A 17959-nucleotide genomic window follows, 5' to 3' on the forward strand; every position below is an offset into this window, starting at 1 on the left:
ACACAAAAACACAGAGGATTAAAAAAACAATGGTTTACTTCCTGAAATCTGGCCTGAGCAACAATAATTCACAGCGATAATAATGTTATTTAGGACAAGTTTCAGAATCTGAGTCAGAATCTGTGTTTTATTATATTACATCATCAATGTACACAAATCTGTACAAAAACAGTATTCAGTAAAAATAAAATTCAAGAAATAAACAAATGAATTTGCTGAGGGTGTAACAAAGTAAAATAAAACAAACTATTCATGTAAAAATATTAAAATAAAAACGTGTGACTAGCTGTTACAGTTTAAATTGTCTTGTAAAATGTAAGTTTGAATCCCTCCAGCTAATTTACATTATGAATGAGGTATTTTTACATAATAAAAATATTAACATTACTCTGTGTTCAGTCTTTACAGAGACACATTAACACATTTGCAGAAATTAACAGGGTTCGTGTTCATTTATTCAAATATAAAAACACATTTACAGATTTTGCTCTCAACAACTTTTACTTTGTTAACGCTCAAGTGTCGCTTCCCCGCCGGTCGGCTTCATTTCAATCACCGCACCGCCCGGTTATCGCCTCCCATTCGCTCCTGCAGCAGCTGACGGTGTGCGCGGTGCGACCCGTGCTACAAACCGAGCGCCCTCTTCCTCCGGGGCGCGGGGCTGAGTGGGGCGTGTCCTTGCGGGTTTCTTGTCTCTGATTGGCTGGCGGTGACGGGGTTCCGTGCGGTGGGAACCGGGAACAGGAACGGAGGGCGGGGGCTGCGGTCAAACCCACCGCGACCGAAGCGGCTCCAGGAGCGAGAGAGAAGGGAGGGAGGAGAGAACCGCAGCCCGCTGCAGCGACGCAGCCCCGCGCACAGCCTGCATGGGCCACTCGGTTAGCTAGCATTAGCATCGTCCGCTCCTGCCGCCGAGGACCCCGGCTCGTTAGCTCCGTGTTTTCCTCCCCGGTCCCCCCCTCTACCCGCTGCCGCCCAACAAGCCCTCCCCGCCCGGCGCCAAGATGATGAAGTTTCGGTTCCGCCGGCAGGGAACCGACCCGCAGAGGGAGAAGATTAAACAGGAGCTGTTCGCCTTCAACAAGGTAAAGTAACGGGACAAGAGGAGAGGGCAGGAGGAGAGGAGAGGAGAGAGTGTCTCCTCCTTTTCTCCTCTTTCTTCTCCTCCAAAAAAAAAAAACTAAACAGCGTTTCCTCTGAAACCAGGAGCAGGACTGAAGTTCAGCTGCAGCGTTTGTTTCTGTGCAAACACAAACTAGCTTCAGTGCTGGAGTGGGACGTGCAGGGGCTTTGTTACTCTGTGTGTGTGTGTGTGTGTGTGTGTGTGTGTGTGTGTGTTGTTAATTGACCTGTTAATCAGCTTCCACCAAAAACGAGGCCCACGTCCACAGTGACCCGTGGACACTTTCTGCGGTTAATCACCAGCAGCTGCTTGTATCAGTGTGATGCTTCACGTGTGTGTACTTCTAGATATCGATCAAAATGGCTGTCAGTACTTCTCCTGACGAGGCTGCAGAGGCACTGCAGTTATCAACAATCAATAATTATCAGTCCATCAGTAGCATTGTAACTGTCAATGTAAAGTCCATTATAGATACTGATGTATTGCTTCTGGATGATCCAAGCACAGGGGGCTGGTGTAAGGCATGATTTGTCTACCTTCACCTCTTTAAACTTAAAGGGTCACTGTGCTCCATACTCGAGCTCCCCCTACAGGTGGGATACGTAAGTTGCAGTCTTAGCCTTCCCACGCACACAGTAGTCTCTTTAAGCTAGCTGCTAGCTCCGGCCCTGGTTGCTGGTGCCATAAAGCAGGTGTTAATGTTCCTGCACAGTGTACTGGAGTTGAACGTGCACTTTCAGGTGTCCAGGGAACGCTGTGGAAGTGACCGACATGCTGTTCTCCACATTATAGGCTTGTGTTCTGTCAAAATGGTTCTGCAGCTGTTATTTTAAGGTATAAATTTCACCTTGTGTTGCTTTAAAAGAATCAATAACATGATATTGTGCTAAATATCAAAATTGAGCGATTTCATATCTCCCAGCCCTAGAAGCTACAACAGCACTGTTCAAGCTTGCAGAGGTTTTTTATTCCTCAGACCTCTGCATTGTTTCAGTGTTTCAGGGTCTGTGGTCGAAACCCTGAGTGTCAGGTTTCATACAACTCAACTCTGCCATCACATCCATATGGATAGAAACCTCAGCTTCCCGAGGCTTGTGTTAACATTTACACACATCCTTCCCCTTTGGCCTGTGTTGACGTCTTGTTTGGGAGCTTTTGGCCTCAACAAAGTTCAGATCCACTGCTCAGGGAGAGTCCTGGAAGTCGGATGCAGCAGCCATTTGTCTCAGGAATGTATCTGTGATTGTTTTGTATCAAGTTATCAGCTGCATGTGTCTTGAAGGGAGCTGCGACTGCTCACATCACACTGTGTCGAGTTGAGCATCATGGTGGCCTTGAACTCAGGTTAGATGAGGCCGCTGTCAGTCTGCACACGGTGTCACTCAAAAAGTAGAGCAGAGTGTTCCAGAGAGCTGCGGCGTCAAACTTTCTGATGATGAAAGCCACTATTTATTTTGCACAGAGCAGCACAACATGAGCTCTACTCATCGTGGAGCAGTGATGAAAGTATAGCAACGCTTTCTCAGTTTGATCACAAGATTATTATCCATCATGAATCAAGAGCCTTCTATGTCATGTTTGAACTGATGACTGAGTCTTTATAAAACTTATAAGTATTTGACTGGAACACACACAAAAAGAGCCACCTCATGTTGGACTGCAACTCAAGATGTTTTTTGTTATCAATTAGTCTTTCTGTTTTATAACATGTCAGAATTTGGTGAAAAGGAAACACCAAAGTTTTCAAAAACCCAAAGTGATGAACTGACATTAAAAAAAAAAAAGTCCAGATTGTGTTTGTTGTCAGACCAACACACAGAAATTTCATTTCCTGTCAGACGCGATGAAGACAGACAACAAAGTCTCACGCTTCATAACTGGAACCAGAAAATTTTCTGCATTTTTGCACAAAGAAAAAGAGCGAAACTGAATGACCATGAACAATTTGCTGCACTGTGACAACACACGTACCTACACTTGGCACCAGCTGCCACAACAATCAGAGGTGGTCTCTCACCAGGAGTGCTGCTTTGATGGTTGTGTGTGTTTGTTCGTACCCTGGTACTGCAGAGAAACTGAGGTTAATGTTTAACATCATATCTCAGTGCCAAGCTCATTCCCAGATTTATTTGTCACAGAAAACACTCGGTGGTCCATGGCCACAAAACTCAAAAGTCCACTGGACCCCCTAAACAAAGGTTCAGGCATCTCTCTGCGTGGTCTCGCTGTGTTTTTCCTCTCTAGAGTGAAATGCTTTCCCAGCCATCTCATCTTCTCCCCATGTAGGCAGAGGGAAAAACTGTAACTTTATTTTTATCTCATTTAACAGATAATAAAACAATGCTGCTGCTATTAGTACTTTTTATGAACCTTTTAGACGCCTCACTGATGCCACAGTCTGCAGCGGCACACAAACATAGAGGATTTAACGCAGAGCGTCAGAAAAATAAAAAAAAGAGTTTTCTTGTATCCGCTGTTGATGTCTATTTCATCTGTTTGTCTTTCCCACTCTTTCTCTCTGCCTGTCCGTCTCGAATAGACTGTGGAGCATGGCTTTCCTCATCAGCCCAGTGCTTTGGCCTTTGACCCCAAGCTGCAACTTATGGCCATTGGAACAAAGTCAGGAGCCATCAAAGTGTATCCTTTTCCTCATCGATGGATTTGAATCGGTCACAGTCATGCTGTGATTGACCAATCCAAGTTAAATGAAATCTCGACTTTAATATAATCAGTTATGAGTTGACTGTAAACCCCAAAATCCAGCCGACGACTGAGTGTGTGTCAGGAGCTCTCTGAACGGTGGTAGAGAACAAAAACAAATTATCTTCCTGTGTTGTCATTTTGTCTCTTCATCAGCTGTGCGGTGCAGTTTCGGTGCTGTCTCCTGCTCTTGGTGTGTTTGTGTTACATGCATCTGTCATCCTCTCATGATTTCTCATAGGATTTGGTCCCTTGTGCATGTTTAAGGATGAGAAACCACAGCTGTCATTGTGATTTTAAATAACACCACGTCTACATAAAGGTTCCACACTCTGGTTCTATTTTCGTCTCATTGAGCTGTGAGGTGGGTGCTGCATTTGCTATTTCCTTAAAGCACTGTTGGTTTTCTTGCTCAAAGCTATTTTTGAATGATAAGCTGTATCTGCGGCAGAGCTGTTAATATAACATCAGTTCAGTCAAACAGTGTGTTTGTTCGGTCTGTGTTTCTGGGAAGTGGCATTGTCTGCACCACTGAAGTGAACATGACTTATCTGTCAGTCACTACTAAACTGACCACAACTGGTTGTTAAAGTTTCTAAATTATATTTTCATAATCATGCCTGTGATTTTAACAGGTTATAATTGCGTTGTCCATTATTTAGATATTATTTATTTGTTTAACTGATATCTAGGAATATGGTGCCATTTCTAAAACAAACTTGGAATAACTACCCAAACTGTCTTTTGTAAATACTGTCATATTCTGACCTACAGTTGTTCCTGGAGTATAGTGTTAGAACAGTGTTTCTCGATGCAGTGGTTATTTTAGGTGCACTCAGTTTCTGGTGGTTTGCATAATACGTTTAAAATGGGGGTTTGTTTACCACTTAAGTGATCCTCTGAGTGCTGTTGTTGCTGCCTCTCAGTACTCAGTTGCAATGTTGTCACCATAACTTCACTGCACTTCACGTGATGAGTATAATGTTGTCATGGTTGATTGATCTCTTGGCCAGAACTATGGAAATTAGACCAAGACCCTCAAACTTTGAAACCTCAGAAATACCATGTGTGCATTTTTCTAGTTTGTGGTCAGTTGGAATCTAACCCTCAACCCTGGTGGTGACGATGCAAGGCCCCGTCCGTTTTAGCAAAACAGGATGAGTTGGAGCATTGTGTAAAGCTGTTCTGGGTATGAGTAGTGGTTTGGCTCATGGTGTACTTGAGGACAAAGTTGTAATTTGACTCTGCATGTCAGTCAAAAATTAAATGTTGATATAGTGGCAGTGGCAGCAAATAAAACGATGCATGGGAAACTCAATCATTTTGTGTCATTATGAAACTAGCTGATCAGTAGAAGTCAGCTGAGCTTCCTGTTGCCCAGGACGCATTTACACAGATAAAAGAACGTAGCACTGGGTTTCTTAGACCGCCTCTGAATGTGGTCTGAGTGATCCGATCTCCGATGCGTCTTGGGTACATTCACACCTGCACTTAGAGCTGTCCACTTGGGATCAGATCACCTGAGACGGGTGTTAACGCAACGTCTGCCCAGGGCCATGATTATAACGATGGTTCTGTAATTAGAGCAGCAGCTAAACATCAGTCTGTTGACGTGCTGTGGTTTGCTCAGTGTTGGGTTACCCCCTGTTTACTGATGAAGCAGGTGAGCCTCAGCTCAGACCATTGTCATCCTCAAAAAATGTCAAAGCATGTACACTTTAAAGCGTGCCGTGTTTTTTTACTATGTTGGTCTCGCATTTTTGCCTCACATGTTTTAAGTTGGTCTCGCATGTTTCATCTGTGAGCTGTAGTAGAGAGCACGCAAAGGGATTTATCAACACAGACATACCAGAGTTTGGATTGTAATGTATAATCGTACAAACTGTGGTTGTTTAACCAGTATGTAGACATCTATCAGTGGGAAGGGAGGCTGGAAATGTTATGTGGTTTAGTGTAAAATCCACATCACAGGAGCAGTGATATTCTCCAGACATAAGTGAACATGCTTGTTTGGTAGAAACGTCAGAAAATATCATTATTTCAGTCAAATTGCAAAATTACTATTCCGACTACGATCATCACAATATCTGCCAAAGTAATCACAGTATTTGTTTTTAGTTCGATGCCTCTGGTTGTGTGTGCAGATGCATCACACTGGTGAATCGACTCTCTGAGAGGCAGCTTTCAGAGAGAGGGAAAGAGAGAGAGACTGGTGGTACCAGGCGCTTGCACCTCAGAGAGAGAGAGAGAGATGGATGGAGGGAGAAATGGAGGAGGGGAGAGATGGCAATAAACAGAGGCAGTAAAGACAGGGGAGTGTGAAAGAGACAGAGGGGAGAGGCAACCTAGCTAGACTAACATGGGTATATCAACAAAATGACTGATAATGCAACAGCCTACTTTTTTTAACAAGGTTCCAGCTGCTGTTGGAATTTCTGGAAAGTCAGCATGTGTTGTATACCCACAGGGAAAACCTGGAAAGTTTTCAAACAACAAGTAATTTTGCAGGAATGTAACTGAACGCAGCATCCTGTCTCACACATTAAGTGCATTACATCAGTTGGTCTCTACCACGAATATTATGCTTATTTTATTTTTACTGTCTTTGATTGGAAAGATTTCCCAATATTGTCTTTAAGCTATGCAAGACATCGAATATAATTTAGGTAAAACTAGAATGACAACAACTATTCTATTGATTAATCTCTGGATATTTTTAAAGCCAAATATTTGATGGTTGTTTAATTCTCAAATGTGAAAGTTGGATTGTTTATTCTTGGGAGGGAACCACAATTTCATTTGCTTGAAAAATTCTTCCAATGATTGATGGATTTATTCCTCACCTGATGGTTTCACCTCTGATGATGTCAGGGCTTCAGCTGATGACTGACACAGATTTAAAGTTTTGTTCTGAGGTTGAGTTGAAGCGATAGCCTTCATTTTGAACAAATATTTGTGTGTATGTCTCTCTCCACATTCCCTGATAATCTCACAGACTGACTGACTTTGGTTTGACCTAGACGAGCTTCCCAGCATACCTGCGCACAGTGAAACACACACTCACACACACACACACACACACACACACACACACACACACACACACACACACACACACACACACACACAGCCTTCCAGCCCGTAGTGCCAGATGTGTGGTTGGAGTCTCACACACTGATGCCTGAGCAGTGGTGCACAGTGTGTGATGAGTGGAGTAGAAAGTCTGGCGGAGGAGCTTTAGAGTTTAGTTACAAAGGAGAAGTGGAATTTTGCAAAAATTTTCTCAGCCATGTATGAACTTTTTTTTTTTCCACATGTGCTCTGTTTCAGCCTCTTGCTCGAGTTTCTCACTTGTTCTTTCCTTTTCTCCCTCTCTCGCTCTCTGCATGTTTATAAAAGCAGAGTCATATTACGCCCTGAGACTTTTCTGCTTCAACCACAGACTGGGGCTCAGCAGAGGGAAGGGGACGATGTGGTGTGGAGTTTTATTGTGTGTGTGTGTGTGTGTGTGTGTGTATATGTCGACAGAGATGATGTGGGGGTGGTGGGGTGATCTTTAAGAGTCTGTCTCCTGTCAGGGAATGCATGTTGCCTTGCCCTGGGTTAACCCTCTGTGTGTGTGTGTGTGTGTGTGTGTATGTGTGTGTGTGTGTGAGAGGGAGAGGGAGAGAGAGAGAGAGAGAGAGAGATTGGGTGAGTAAGAGCTTTGTTGCTGAGTCTAGTCTTAATAAAGGGAGCTTTTGAATTGGTTTCCAAGACGACCAGTGCAGTTGCCTGGGATGAGAAGTGCTTGAAGACTGGAGGGTTTTAAAAGTCTGCAGCTCAGCACACAGATGAATCGTGATATAAACGAGTCAGCTATAGGTAAAAAGGTCAAAAACTCCTGCTGAGCACATACACCTGAACCATAGTTACTACTAGCTGAACCCTAAACCTAAAGCCAAACCTATAAATAACGTTAAAATTTACCTTTAAACTTTTTGTCCTTTGTCTGTCTTTTTTGGACCACACACACACCTGATGTGAAACTATGGGCTTCGATTTTATGTGCTGAGTCACACTGAAACTTTGTGACCATGAATCTTTAGTATCGGTGAGACAACAGCCAAGCTAATATTTACACACACACACACACACACACACACACACACACACACACACACACACACACACACACACACACACACACACACACACACACACACACACTCTGCAGTGCTTTGATCTGTGTATTTGTGGGTGTGCTCCAGCTGTCAGCTCTCCCTCTGTCTGTGTGACATCCTGTTGGACACACACACACACACACACACACACACACACACACACATACATACACACACACACACACACACACACACACACACACACACACACACACACACACACACACACACACGTACTCTGTGATTTTCCTGTAACACCAAAAAAAATCTCTTTGTGTGCATCCCTTCAGATTTCAGCCGCAGCTGACCAGTTTTGTCAGTACTGTGGTCGAGCAGTGTTTTCTCATGTCGTCGGGTTGTCGTCTGATTTTTGCCGTGGCCTGATCAACAAAAGAAATTGCACTGCCACGGTGTGATTCATGCTCTCCTGCAGTGAAGCACCACAGACAAACACTGACTTTCCATAGTTGCGTGACCCGTGAACTGAGTTGACCGTGTCGGCTGCTGTAGCTTATCGTGAAGGAATCTCGAATTGTTTACCGATCCTCGAAGTCAACACCATTATTATAGTTTGTGGTCAAAACAGTGAATTCCCCATGTGCTTGTTGGTACCACTCCCCCCCACTTCCCCTTTAAAATTATGCTGCAGCTTTTCCTGTCATTCCCACAAACATTTCCAGCTTTTCATTTGTCACATTAATGTTTTCATGTACAGCTGTTATAATATCACTTCATGTATTCTTTTTTTTCTCTGTGTCCAATAAGGCAGCATTTAATAGCAAGGTTACGAGCAAATCATTGCAATGCAGCCTGTGGCATTCCTCCCACTCTTCACCTCTTCTTTTTTATTCCTCCTCTCACCCACACACTGCCTCCATTTATTCGCCATATAAAGTAATTTATCCGTCACTGTGTGTGCTACACTATTTTTAGTCCTCTACTCTCACTTTTTCTCACTCCGCCTGTCATGTTTATTTTTTTTCTAGCTTTGTGTTTTTGTCCGTTCAGTCACTCGGGTCTCCTGGTTAAAGCCTGATCCTCATTGATATTCCTGAAGACTGGCAGGATCTTTAAATCTGCCTCCTCCTCCTCATTCTGTCCTCTCCATCTCACACACACACACACACACACACACCCTCCTCTTTCCTTCTCTTTGGTCCATGCCGTCCTCTTCAGCCTCCCCCCCACATCTATGCACACTTACTGACACACACTCACCCACCCGCCCAGCTGGCAACAAGTTGGAGAGGTCCGTCTGTCTGCTGAGATTAAGGGTGGGGGGTCTCGGCGAGTTGGACAGAGCGGATAGTTTGTTCAATGAGAGATGAGGAAAACCAAAAAGAAAACATTTATCTGAACTGGCGGGTCAGAGTTGAATGATCGAGGCCTGAAGTGTTGAAAGAGTGAGAGAGCGTGAGGCTGAACATAAGAAGAGGAAGTGAAGAAGAAATATAGAGTAATGATTTAGCTTCATTTAAAACTGCAGGGTTTTTTACGGTTGTGTTCTGAGACTGTACTCACTCACAGCCTTGCTTTGAACGAAATGTTGTTAACAGAACAACGCATTGATGTAATCGAGCAAATTGGACGTAAGGTCTTCTATTAGCACCAGTGCAATCCATGAAATCTGATTTAAGGTCAAGTTATGTTTTCCCCTTTAGGTCATTTGTTTTCGAATAAGATCCTTTATTATAATATAAGGTTTCACTAACTTTTAGGTGAAGTTATACAGTCGTAATGTATATTGTTATAGTTTGTCGTGTGCTTTGTTGCTGACCTGACAGTCGTACTTGTAGTTTGACTGCTGCGGTGTCGGGGAGAGCATGCATTGAGTGAGTGGGACAGAAAGAGGAGTGTGGGAGGTGGAGAGGTACTAGCGGAGGGAGAGGATGCAAATGAGACCGGATTGTTTCTCTAGTGGGTGGGTGGAGTTGTTTGGCTTGTCTTGTTGTAGACTGCCTTTTGCCAGACATGTGAAGAGCTTGTAACTATTCGTGTGTGTGTGTGTTGCTGTGTTTGTTGGGAGGAAAGGCAGCTGGAGAAAATGATTGCAGAAGATCCCTCAGATGATAAGACTGCACACTCTAAAACTACTTTTATAAACTTTTTAAAAATTTCTTTTTTTTTACCTTTTCTCTGGCCTAAAATGTCTTATTGTCTTTGTTTGTGGAACTTGTACATTCATCCTTGGGTTTAGTGATCCATCCGCCCTTCCTGTCAATTCTTGTCACACACACACACACACACACACACACACACACACACACACACACACACACGCCCCTGTGTGTGTGTTCGAGGGTGTGCTGGCTGTTGTCTGTGTGTCCGCATTGAGGACAATGCCTTCTGTTTGTCTGTATTCAGACCGTGAAATCGCTTTATCCTTGCTAACGCTCTCTCTCTGCATCACCGGGCAATTGGTGTGTGTGTGTGTGTGTGTGTGTGTGTGTGTGTGTGTGTGTGTGTGTGTGTGTGTGTGTGTGTGTGTGTGTGTGTGTGTGTGTGTGTGTGTGTGTGAGAGAGAGTGATTATGAGTTACTGTAGGCCTTCATTGTTTTTCATTTCAGGGATCTCTGGTGACCGATGAGACAAATCTTTGTCATACATTCAGAACATGCATGTTGATGAATGGTTTCCACTGATGAACCAGTGCGACATTCAGCAGGTTGCTCAGAGATTTAAGTCTCTTATCGTGTAGAATTGTCCTTTTTCTGAACCTTTCGTGTGACTTGCTCAAGTAAGTGAAAGGTATGAAAGGTTGAGTATGTGCTTGTTGCTTTAGACTTCATTTCATCTTCAATTTGAGCATTTGATTCAGGAGACTCTTCACGTCCTGTAGCCTTTGGTGTTACCGACGTGTGTGTATGTGTGTGTGTGTGTGTGTGTGTGTGTCGTTGAACTGTTGAATAAGTCACTGATGTTCCTTGTGAGGCATCAGCTTTCATTTGGAATTTCTTTATATACATAATATGTACTTGATTCCAGATGTCTTGCATTTAAACATAGTTTCATGTGGTGTATTTTGAAATAGGAGAGCCATCAGCCGTTCGTCAGAAGTGTAATCTGAATAACTAAGGAGGGGAACCGGTAAGAGCCCAGTTCAAACAGAGGAGAGCCACTGAGACGATATCAGTTGGCCGATTCTCTATTTTTCTATTTTTGACAGAAATATCTCAACAACCAATGGTTGAGTTATGCTGAAATGTAGAAGACGATAAATGACCAAATTAAATAAGATTATGTCATGGCAGCGTGAGGCAGTTAGGGTGACGCACATAACTGCCAGATACTATTGAGGACCTGTAGCATTGACCAGTGAGCAGATCGAGTGGGGCAGGAAGCTTAATGCAGTGGACACACACACACACACACACACACACATGCAAACAGTCATTCAGAGTGAGGAGTTGGTGACATCATCACCGGGAATCCCTCCACCAGCTGTCCTCTGACATCACCACGACCAGGAAATGTGGGTGTTTGTCATTTGTGAACCATGTGGGAGTTTTTCTTCCTCTTTCACCTCCTCGTGTCACACATTTCATTTGTCTCCACTTTAATTTATAATACAAACCTCTGCTCTGCGTTACAGCTCCTCTGACTGTCAGACATATGTATTTGGGGTCTGTGGACTGAAATGGGAGACGGTGGTGGCCTGGTTCCTGTCAAAGGTGCTAAAGACCAGCCAAGTGTCAAGGCTCTGACAGTCTTAAATAGTCATTAGTGGTTTTATTTTTTCCCTACATGCTGACAGCTTTCTTTGCTCTATTTTTTTGTACAGCCAGCTTAAATTAGGAGGAACTGCTGTGTAGATTTGTGATGGAAATGCTGCGGTCATTATTACATAGCTGGGACACTGCTACAAACCACCACTGCCCAACTGTTCTCAGTCGCTCTGATCTTTTTCGCTCAGCTATGATTTTCTCTTGTCACTTGAGACGGTTCAAAAGTTAAACTCCAGTCATGTTCTTTAGCATGTACAATGATCAGGCCCCAATGATTCTGATGGCAGGAGGGAAAGTAACACATCACTTTGAAAGAGGGATCGTCGATGGATGACAGGAGCCTCAGTCACATCAAATGCTTTCAGACATGCACTGATATTTTCTTGAAATTTTCCAGAGGGGCTTGTATGTGAAAAGTTGCTCTGCCCAGTGTCAGCCCAGAGCAGCAAAAAGTCACAGTGATCGAGTGGGTGTGGTGATGACGTTTCTAACATGCAATAGATATAAAAGTTTAAAAAAAAACAACAACAACAAAGAATATAAATGTCAGGATGAAAAAGAGGTGACATACATATAGAAGACATTTACGTCATGTCTAACTTCCTGCTGCTCTAGGCAGACACCACCCTTGTTTATGTTTGAGACATTTCCTGTTGCCAGAGACGCATCTGACCCGGGAAATCTCTTGCTGCTAATCTGCTTTTGGCTGAATCTACTGAGCTTGCATGTCAGACGTGAGAGTTTTATAAATCTCCTCATCTACCTCTGCAAGAAAACACATTTTCCCAAAATGTCAATCTGTTCCCCTCAGGCAGTAGAATATTTAACTAATTTCTCTGACGGTATTTGATTCGTCTCTCTCATATCTTTGTTTTTCTCATATCTCTGCTGCCATTATGTGGACTTGTGGTTCGTGCCCCATGAGTCAATGTTCTCACTCACCTCCAGCTGACTGAGGCATGTATTATTGCGGCAAATAAAACGCAGGGGCAGGAAGTGACAACACTGAAAGAATGCTGGTATAACACTCAGCTCGGCCTCCGGGGGGATCAGGACAGAGAGAGATTTAAGTTTTGGAGAATGGTGCTGTAGGAATATCCCTGACTTCTATTTAGATTTTTTTACAGAGTGGTGGGGGAAAAAAGAGAGGGTGGGAAAATTGAAAATGCAGAAAGTTTTCCCCGGGCATGAGAATAGGAAAGAAAAAAGACCAACGCTAATGAGAGTAAAAACATGAAAAGAGGGGGATATTTATATGGTTAAAATATATTTTTAATATCAGATAAAAGAAGACAGTTCTGAAGCAGCACTCATGTCCGTACACAGTCGTATACAAACATGAGATCCCTCATATTTCCCTATTATTCTGCATTTTAACCCACATTCCTGCAGGCTTATTTGAACTGGCTGCTAGCGGGTGTGTGCTAACACAGTTTGAATTCACTAATTGTGTTCATGGCGTCACAGTTCTTGAGCGTCGTCTTTATTTTATCAGCTCAGCTTTATTTACTGGGCTTGCGGAGGAAGGGCTGTGTGAAGATTACTGTTGATTATACACATTCGCACATACAGAGCACTGGTTTCTGAGCATCTGCGTCATCTGGTGCTGGTAATTGCAATGAGCGTCGTTTCAGTGTCCTGCTATTACACCTAACCAGTATGTTGGTTCAGGGTTACAGCTCAGAATGACCAGTTTTAAGTGTGTTCACATTTTAATTCTACTCTTAGACATTTGTCTTCTGGTTTTCGTGTCATGTGGAAAAACCTTGACGGTGCTGAGCTGTCACCAGTGTGTGTCAACACTGTGTAATTGTATTACACAGTATGAGTCTGTCTGGAGGAGACGTAGGTATGTGCTTTCTGTTTGAAGCCCATGACCTTCCACACAGTCCGAATTCACCTCAGGGAGGAGAACAATATCTTTAGTCGTCCTAGGTCCTGATTCTCTGTTGAGTTTTCTCCAGTGAAACTCACAGATATAAATATTGTATCTGTATTGTTTAAACGTTAGACATTGTGATTATTCTTAAATACTGTTTGTTCTTGGTGGTCTAGTATGAGATGTTTAATGAGTCAGTTGAACATGCCCTCAAGTCTGAGGGGCTTTATGTGAGAATGAAAATATCTGAGTTTAAATATGATGTTGCTTTTAATATGCGAGGGGCATGAAATTGGAAGAATACCAATATCTCAGGATTAAAAAGAGGTTTCAAAGATGTCTGCTCGGAAAGATGATGAGACTTTGGAGGGTTTTGGCGATAAGAGCCAACGTCTGTCAGTGTCAACAAAAACATCATGGTTTCTGCTGCGGATTATGTACGAGACCGAGGAGTCTCTCCTCGCATCAATGTTGTGGGCATTTCCATGTTCTGGTGAACACGTCTGACCTGGTCAATCTTTTGTTCTTTATATGGGAAAGGCAAAATATCCAAACCAATTTTCTCTATCCTGCTGGTGGTGGGTTGGTGGATAACTTCTCCGAACAATGTAAAGTTTTTCCATGCCGTGTATTTCCTTGACGGGATCCTCACAGTTACGGGGCCCCTGGTGTGGAGTTCACCGGACTTCACCAGGACACCACTGCGGTCACACAGATCCACTTCCTGCCTGGACAGGTGAGTTTGTGCAACATTAGCAAAAATGAAGTGGCGGTCAAACAGATGTGTGACGTGTGTGTGTGGTTGAAGGGGCGGCTGCTGTCGCTGCTGGATGACAACACCATTCACCTGTGGGAGCTCCTGGCCGGGCCCCCGAGAGATGTGGGAGGGGTTAAGAAAGAGGGTGTGGCCTCTCTCCAAGAAGTGGGCAATTACAGCCTCCCTGGAAGACCTGGCATCGAGAGCTGCAGGTAGATGAAGCCTGTTTATCCTGTTTGAGATGTTAATATTGTTTTTTTACCTTTTTACGAGGAATTTTTCAATTCAAATAATCTGTGCCACCCCCTCTTCCAACCCGGCTGCTCAATGGAGGGTCTCATTAATATGTGTTTATCATTAGCTTGTGTTAAAGAGTGAATTCAGATCTACCTGCAGCTTCACTCTTCCTCCTCCTCTTCATCATCTTCGCAGTGCTACTCGGGTGACTGTACTCCTGCTGCTGAGGTCATGTGACCTGCTCTGCATTGGAACTGAAGGAGGGGGCGTGTACTTCCTGCAGTTGCCCCGCCTGTCACTGAAAGACGACCAGACGCTGCTCCAGGATCAGGTCACGCAGAGGTGAGACAGCTAATATAAGTAGACAGATAAAATTGGTAAATTCTGATAAATAGTGGGATCACACACGTTTGCAGTTTGATGCTGCTGATTTTGTGACCCTGCAGGTGGATAAGTTGGAGTCGGAATTAATTAGTCCAATATATAAAACATTCAATGTTTAGCCCGGACGTTAATGCAGTTTTCCTCACTGGATCTCTGGCTTAGTCCCTTAATAGTCATTTCTCTCTTCGCCATCCCCGTCACAGTATGTCTTCTCTGTAGTTTCCTCCACTCTGCTCCAGCTGAGGAGGTCAGACACACACATGCATGCAGAGACAAATTTCCTCGTTGACCCTCGCAGCAAGCAGGCAGGTCAGGGTCATGTGGTTCAGGGACCATGAGAACAACGAGGTCTTCAGGTTTTCAGAGGACAGGAAAAGGCGCTTGAGACATCCCATCCTGTAAAACTGATGAATGATGATGTTGGTGCTAGTTTTCAAGTCGTACTGAGTATGAGCATGTTTTGTGGATGTGGTGTGAACGAGGAGCAAGGACCCAGATGCAGATACTGATGTATTTGGTTGTGCTGGTGTACTCATTGTTTGAAGTAGCACAGAATTGAGATAGAGTCACTTGTTTAGTGAAAATGTTGCAACAGATGTTTCTTATTTGGACAAGGAGTTTGCGGGAAAAGTGCAGTGTAATGAAATGATGTATGCAGGGAATATCAGTCAAGCTTTGGTTTGTCAGTCCTCCCCCATGTTTGTTTTTCTTCTGAAGTCACATTTAATCATGCAAGTGTTCAACACTCCAGTTCAGAACGCGGTGGATATGCGCCTAGATATTGCAAGTTTCTGTGTAATTTCAAGTCTCTGCGATCGTCCACTGTGAAATTGTTTCCTACAAATGGCAAGTGTGTGGTCTGACGTTCTGGCCAAATCTTTCAGTGTGTGTGTTCTGAAGATTATAAGATTAAAAATTGGTTAAATCTGTCATTATGTCTGTGGTCTGCAGCATTTTTAAAATCGGTCAAGAGTTGAAAATGCTCTAGTGTGCAGCAGCCCTTACACATGAACATTCACATCTGAACGAATTAGCAATGTCACTGAATAAAGCACAAACCTCCGTCAACAGTTCCCTTAAATTCCATGAAGCTGCACCAGATGCATGCACTCATGGACATCAGTTCCCTGAATCTGTTCATGAATTATCCCCTGGGATAAAGAAAGTGAGAAGAAATTTGCCCTCAGTTTAAAAAAAAATCCATTCAGTAACTTCTGACCAACAAACTAACGGATACGGGCAAAAACATGATCTCCATGACGGAAGTAATAAGAAAGTTTTCAGGCACTTGAAACCTTGAAACAGGCTCAGTTACTGCGTGAACACCAGCTGCACACTCTGCAAACTTACATAATGAGTCAAACGGGAAAGGCTGATGCTTCAGAAAATACCAAAACACAGGAAAACCACATAAACAAAGACCAGCTGTTGTCACAAATAAACAGAGAGACACAATGATGTTTTCTACAGGGCTACAGGACTGTGATGTGTTATTCACTCAGCCGCCAAGCGATCGTGCCGTCTTGTGCAGCCATGTATGAAAGTTCATTAGACTGAACTCAAGAAAAACACCGATGCACCGTGCATATCCTCAAAATAAACTGAAAACGCGTCACACAAAGCTGCACAATGAAAATAATGTTTACACATGCCTGTTGTAGTGTCTATTTTATTTTTGTGCATACTATTAAACTTTTTTTCTTGTTTCATGCTGTCGACTTCTTTGCTGCATTCCTGTGGTGATACTCAGTGACAGAGCATCACAGAGCTTCTGTTGTGTTTCCTATTTATTCTGCTGTGTGAGCGACTGTCTGACTGGTCGGCCGAACCCCTCATTAACCAGGCTTGTTAAGGGAACTGGGCAGAACTGAGGCCTAACAAGGGCCCTGATAAGGCGTAGGCATGTGTGTTTAGACAGTGTGGCTTTGTACCGGCGGCCAAAATGCTGTGTTCCGGTTGGGGAAGTGTTTCAGCTGTTTCTCCAGTGAATACACACACACACACACACACACACACACACACTTAAACACACTCACACACACACACACACACACACTCACACACACTCACACAGAGGCTCATCACTGGGACTATGTAGCAGGATGCTGGATTCCCTGAAAATACTTGTGAACGGAGAGACGGAGACAGTGGAATGCTTTGTTGGGAGTGTTTCTGCCTCTGTGCTTCCGGAGAGAGGAGCTTCCTCAGTGAACCCTACAAAAGCAGCCAGAGTTGTGGGTGTGTGTGTGTGTGGGTGGGTGGGTGTCTGGTTCTGCCTCATCAACAACCAAGAGCCCTGAAAACTACAAGTTTAATGGCCTTCCTTCTCTGTTTGTTTCATGCCATGTCTTTCTCTGCTGCTCCCTTTGTTTTCCCTCCTAAGTCTTCTCCCTGTCCGTCTCCGAGGGAATCCTCTGACATCTCGAGGGTGTGTCCTGTTCCACATTCCTCTGCTGCCTCTGAGGAATGTCTAGTTCACAAGCGCCAGCCGTTTAACTCCAGCTTGATGTTTATTTCACTGTTGTTGTTGGAGGAGCAGGCTGCTGTATTACTCCAGTTTATACTGAGGGTTTCTGATCTGTGTTGATGATATTACTCGTGTTTTAATGCTTTGAGTTGTTATTTCAGTTTTTTGTGAAATAAAAAAGTTATTTTTTGGTGTTCTTCAGTCTCATGTTTTAATAACTGATTATCAAAAGTCAGTATTTGGGACTCCTCTCTAACAACTGACTGGAACAGTTCCCCGATGGCCCAGACTATAAAATGCGCTCATGCCTGTGCACTGAAGTTCATTCTTCACTTTCGGGAAAAAAAACCACGTGGAGTTTTCTTTGGCCAAGTTGAAATCATGGCGTGGGATGTGGATATGCTCCTTGATCTTCCTCTGCTCATCTACAGACTCCTGATCAATTACTGTGACTCCTTCCCAGTCGTTACTGATACTGGTTTTGTCCTGGTGTAGACTGCTGCTGTTTTGTGGTTCTCATGTTC

General features: G+C 43.7%; 1 protein-coding gene across 1 annotated transcript in view; it reads left to right on the forward strand.

Moving 5' to 3' along the window:
* The first annotated feature begins 741 nt into the window (after positions 1-741).
* llgl1 (LLGL scribble cell polarity complex component 1) overlaps positions 742-17959 on the forward strand; it is a 30597-nt gene continuing 13379 nt past the window's right edge. The window contains exons 1-5 of the mRNA XM_069524523.1: positions 742-1085; positions 3663-3760; positions 14245-14326; positions 14399-14559; positions 14780-14926. Coding sequence (XP_069380624.1) covers positions 1005-1085; positions 3663-3760; positions 14245-14326; positions 14399-14559; positions 14780-14926 — 569 coding nt within the window. The 5' untranslated portion in view covers positions 742-1004. The remainder of the gene's footprint in view (positions 1086-3662; positions 3761-14244; positions 14327-14398; positions 14560-14779; positions 14927-17959) is intronic.

This window comes from Paralichthys olivaceus, chromosome 5 (assembly GCF_024713975.1).
Source record: "Paralichthys olivaceus isolate ysfri-2021 chromosome 5, ASM2471397v2, whole genome shotgun sequence".
Classification (NCBI taxonomy): Eukaryota; Metazoa; Chordata; class Actinopteri; order Pleuronectiformes; family Paralichthyidae; genus Paralichthys; species Paralichthys olivaceus.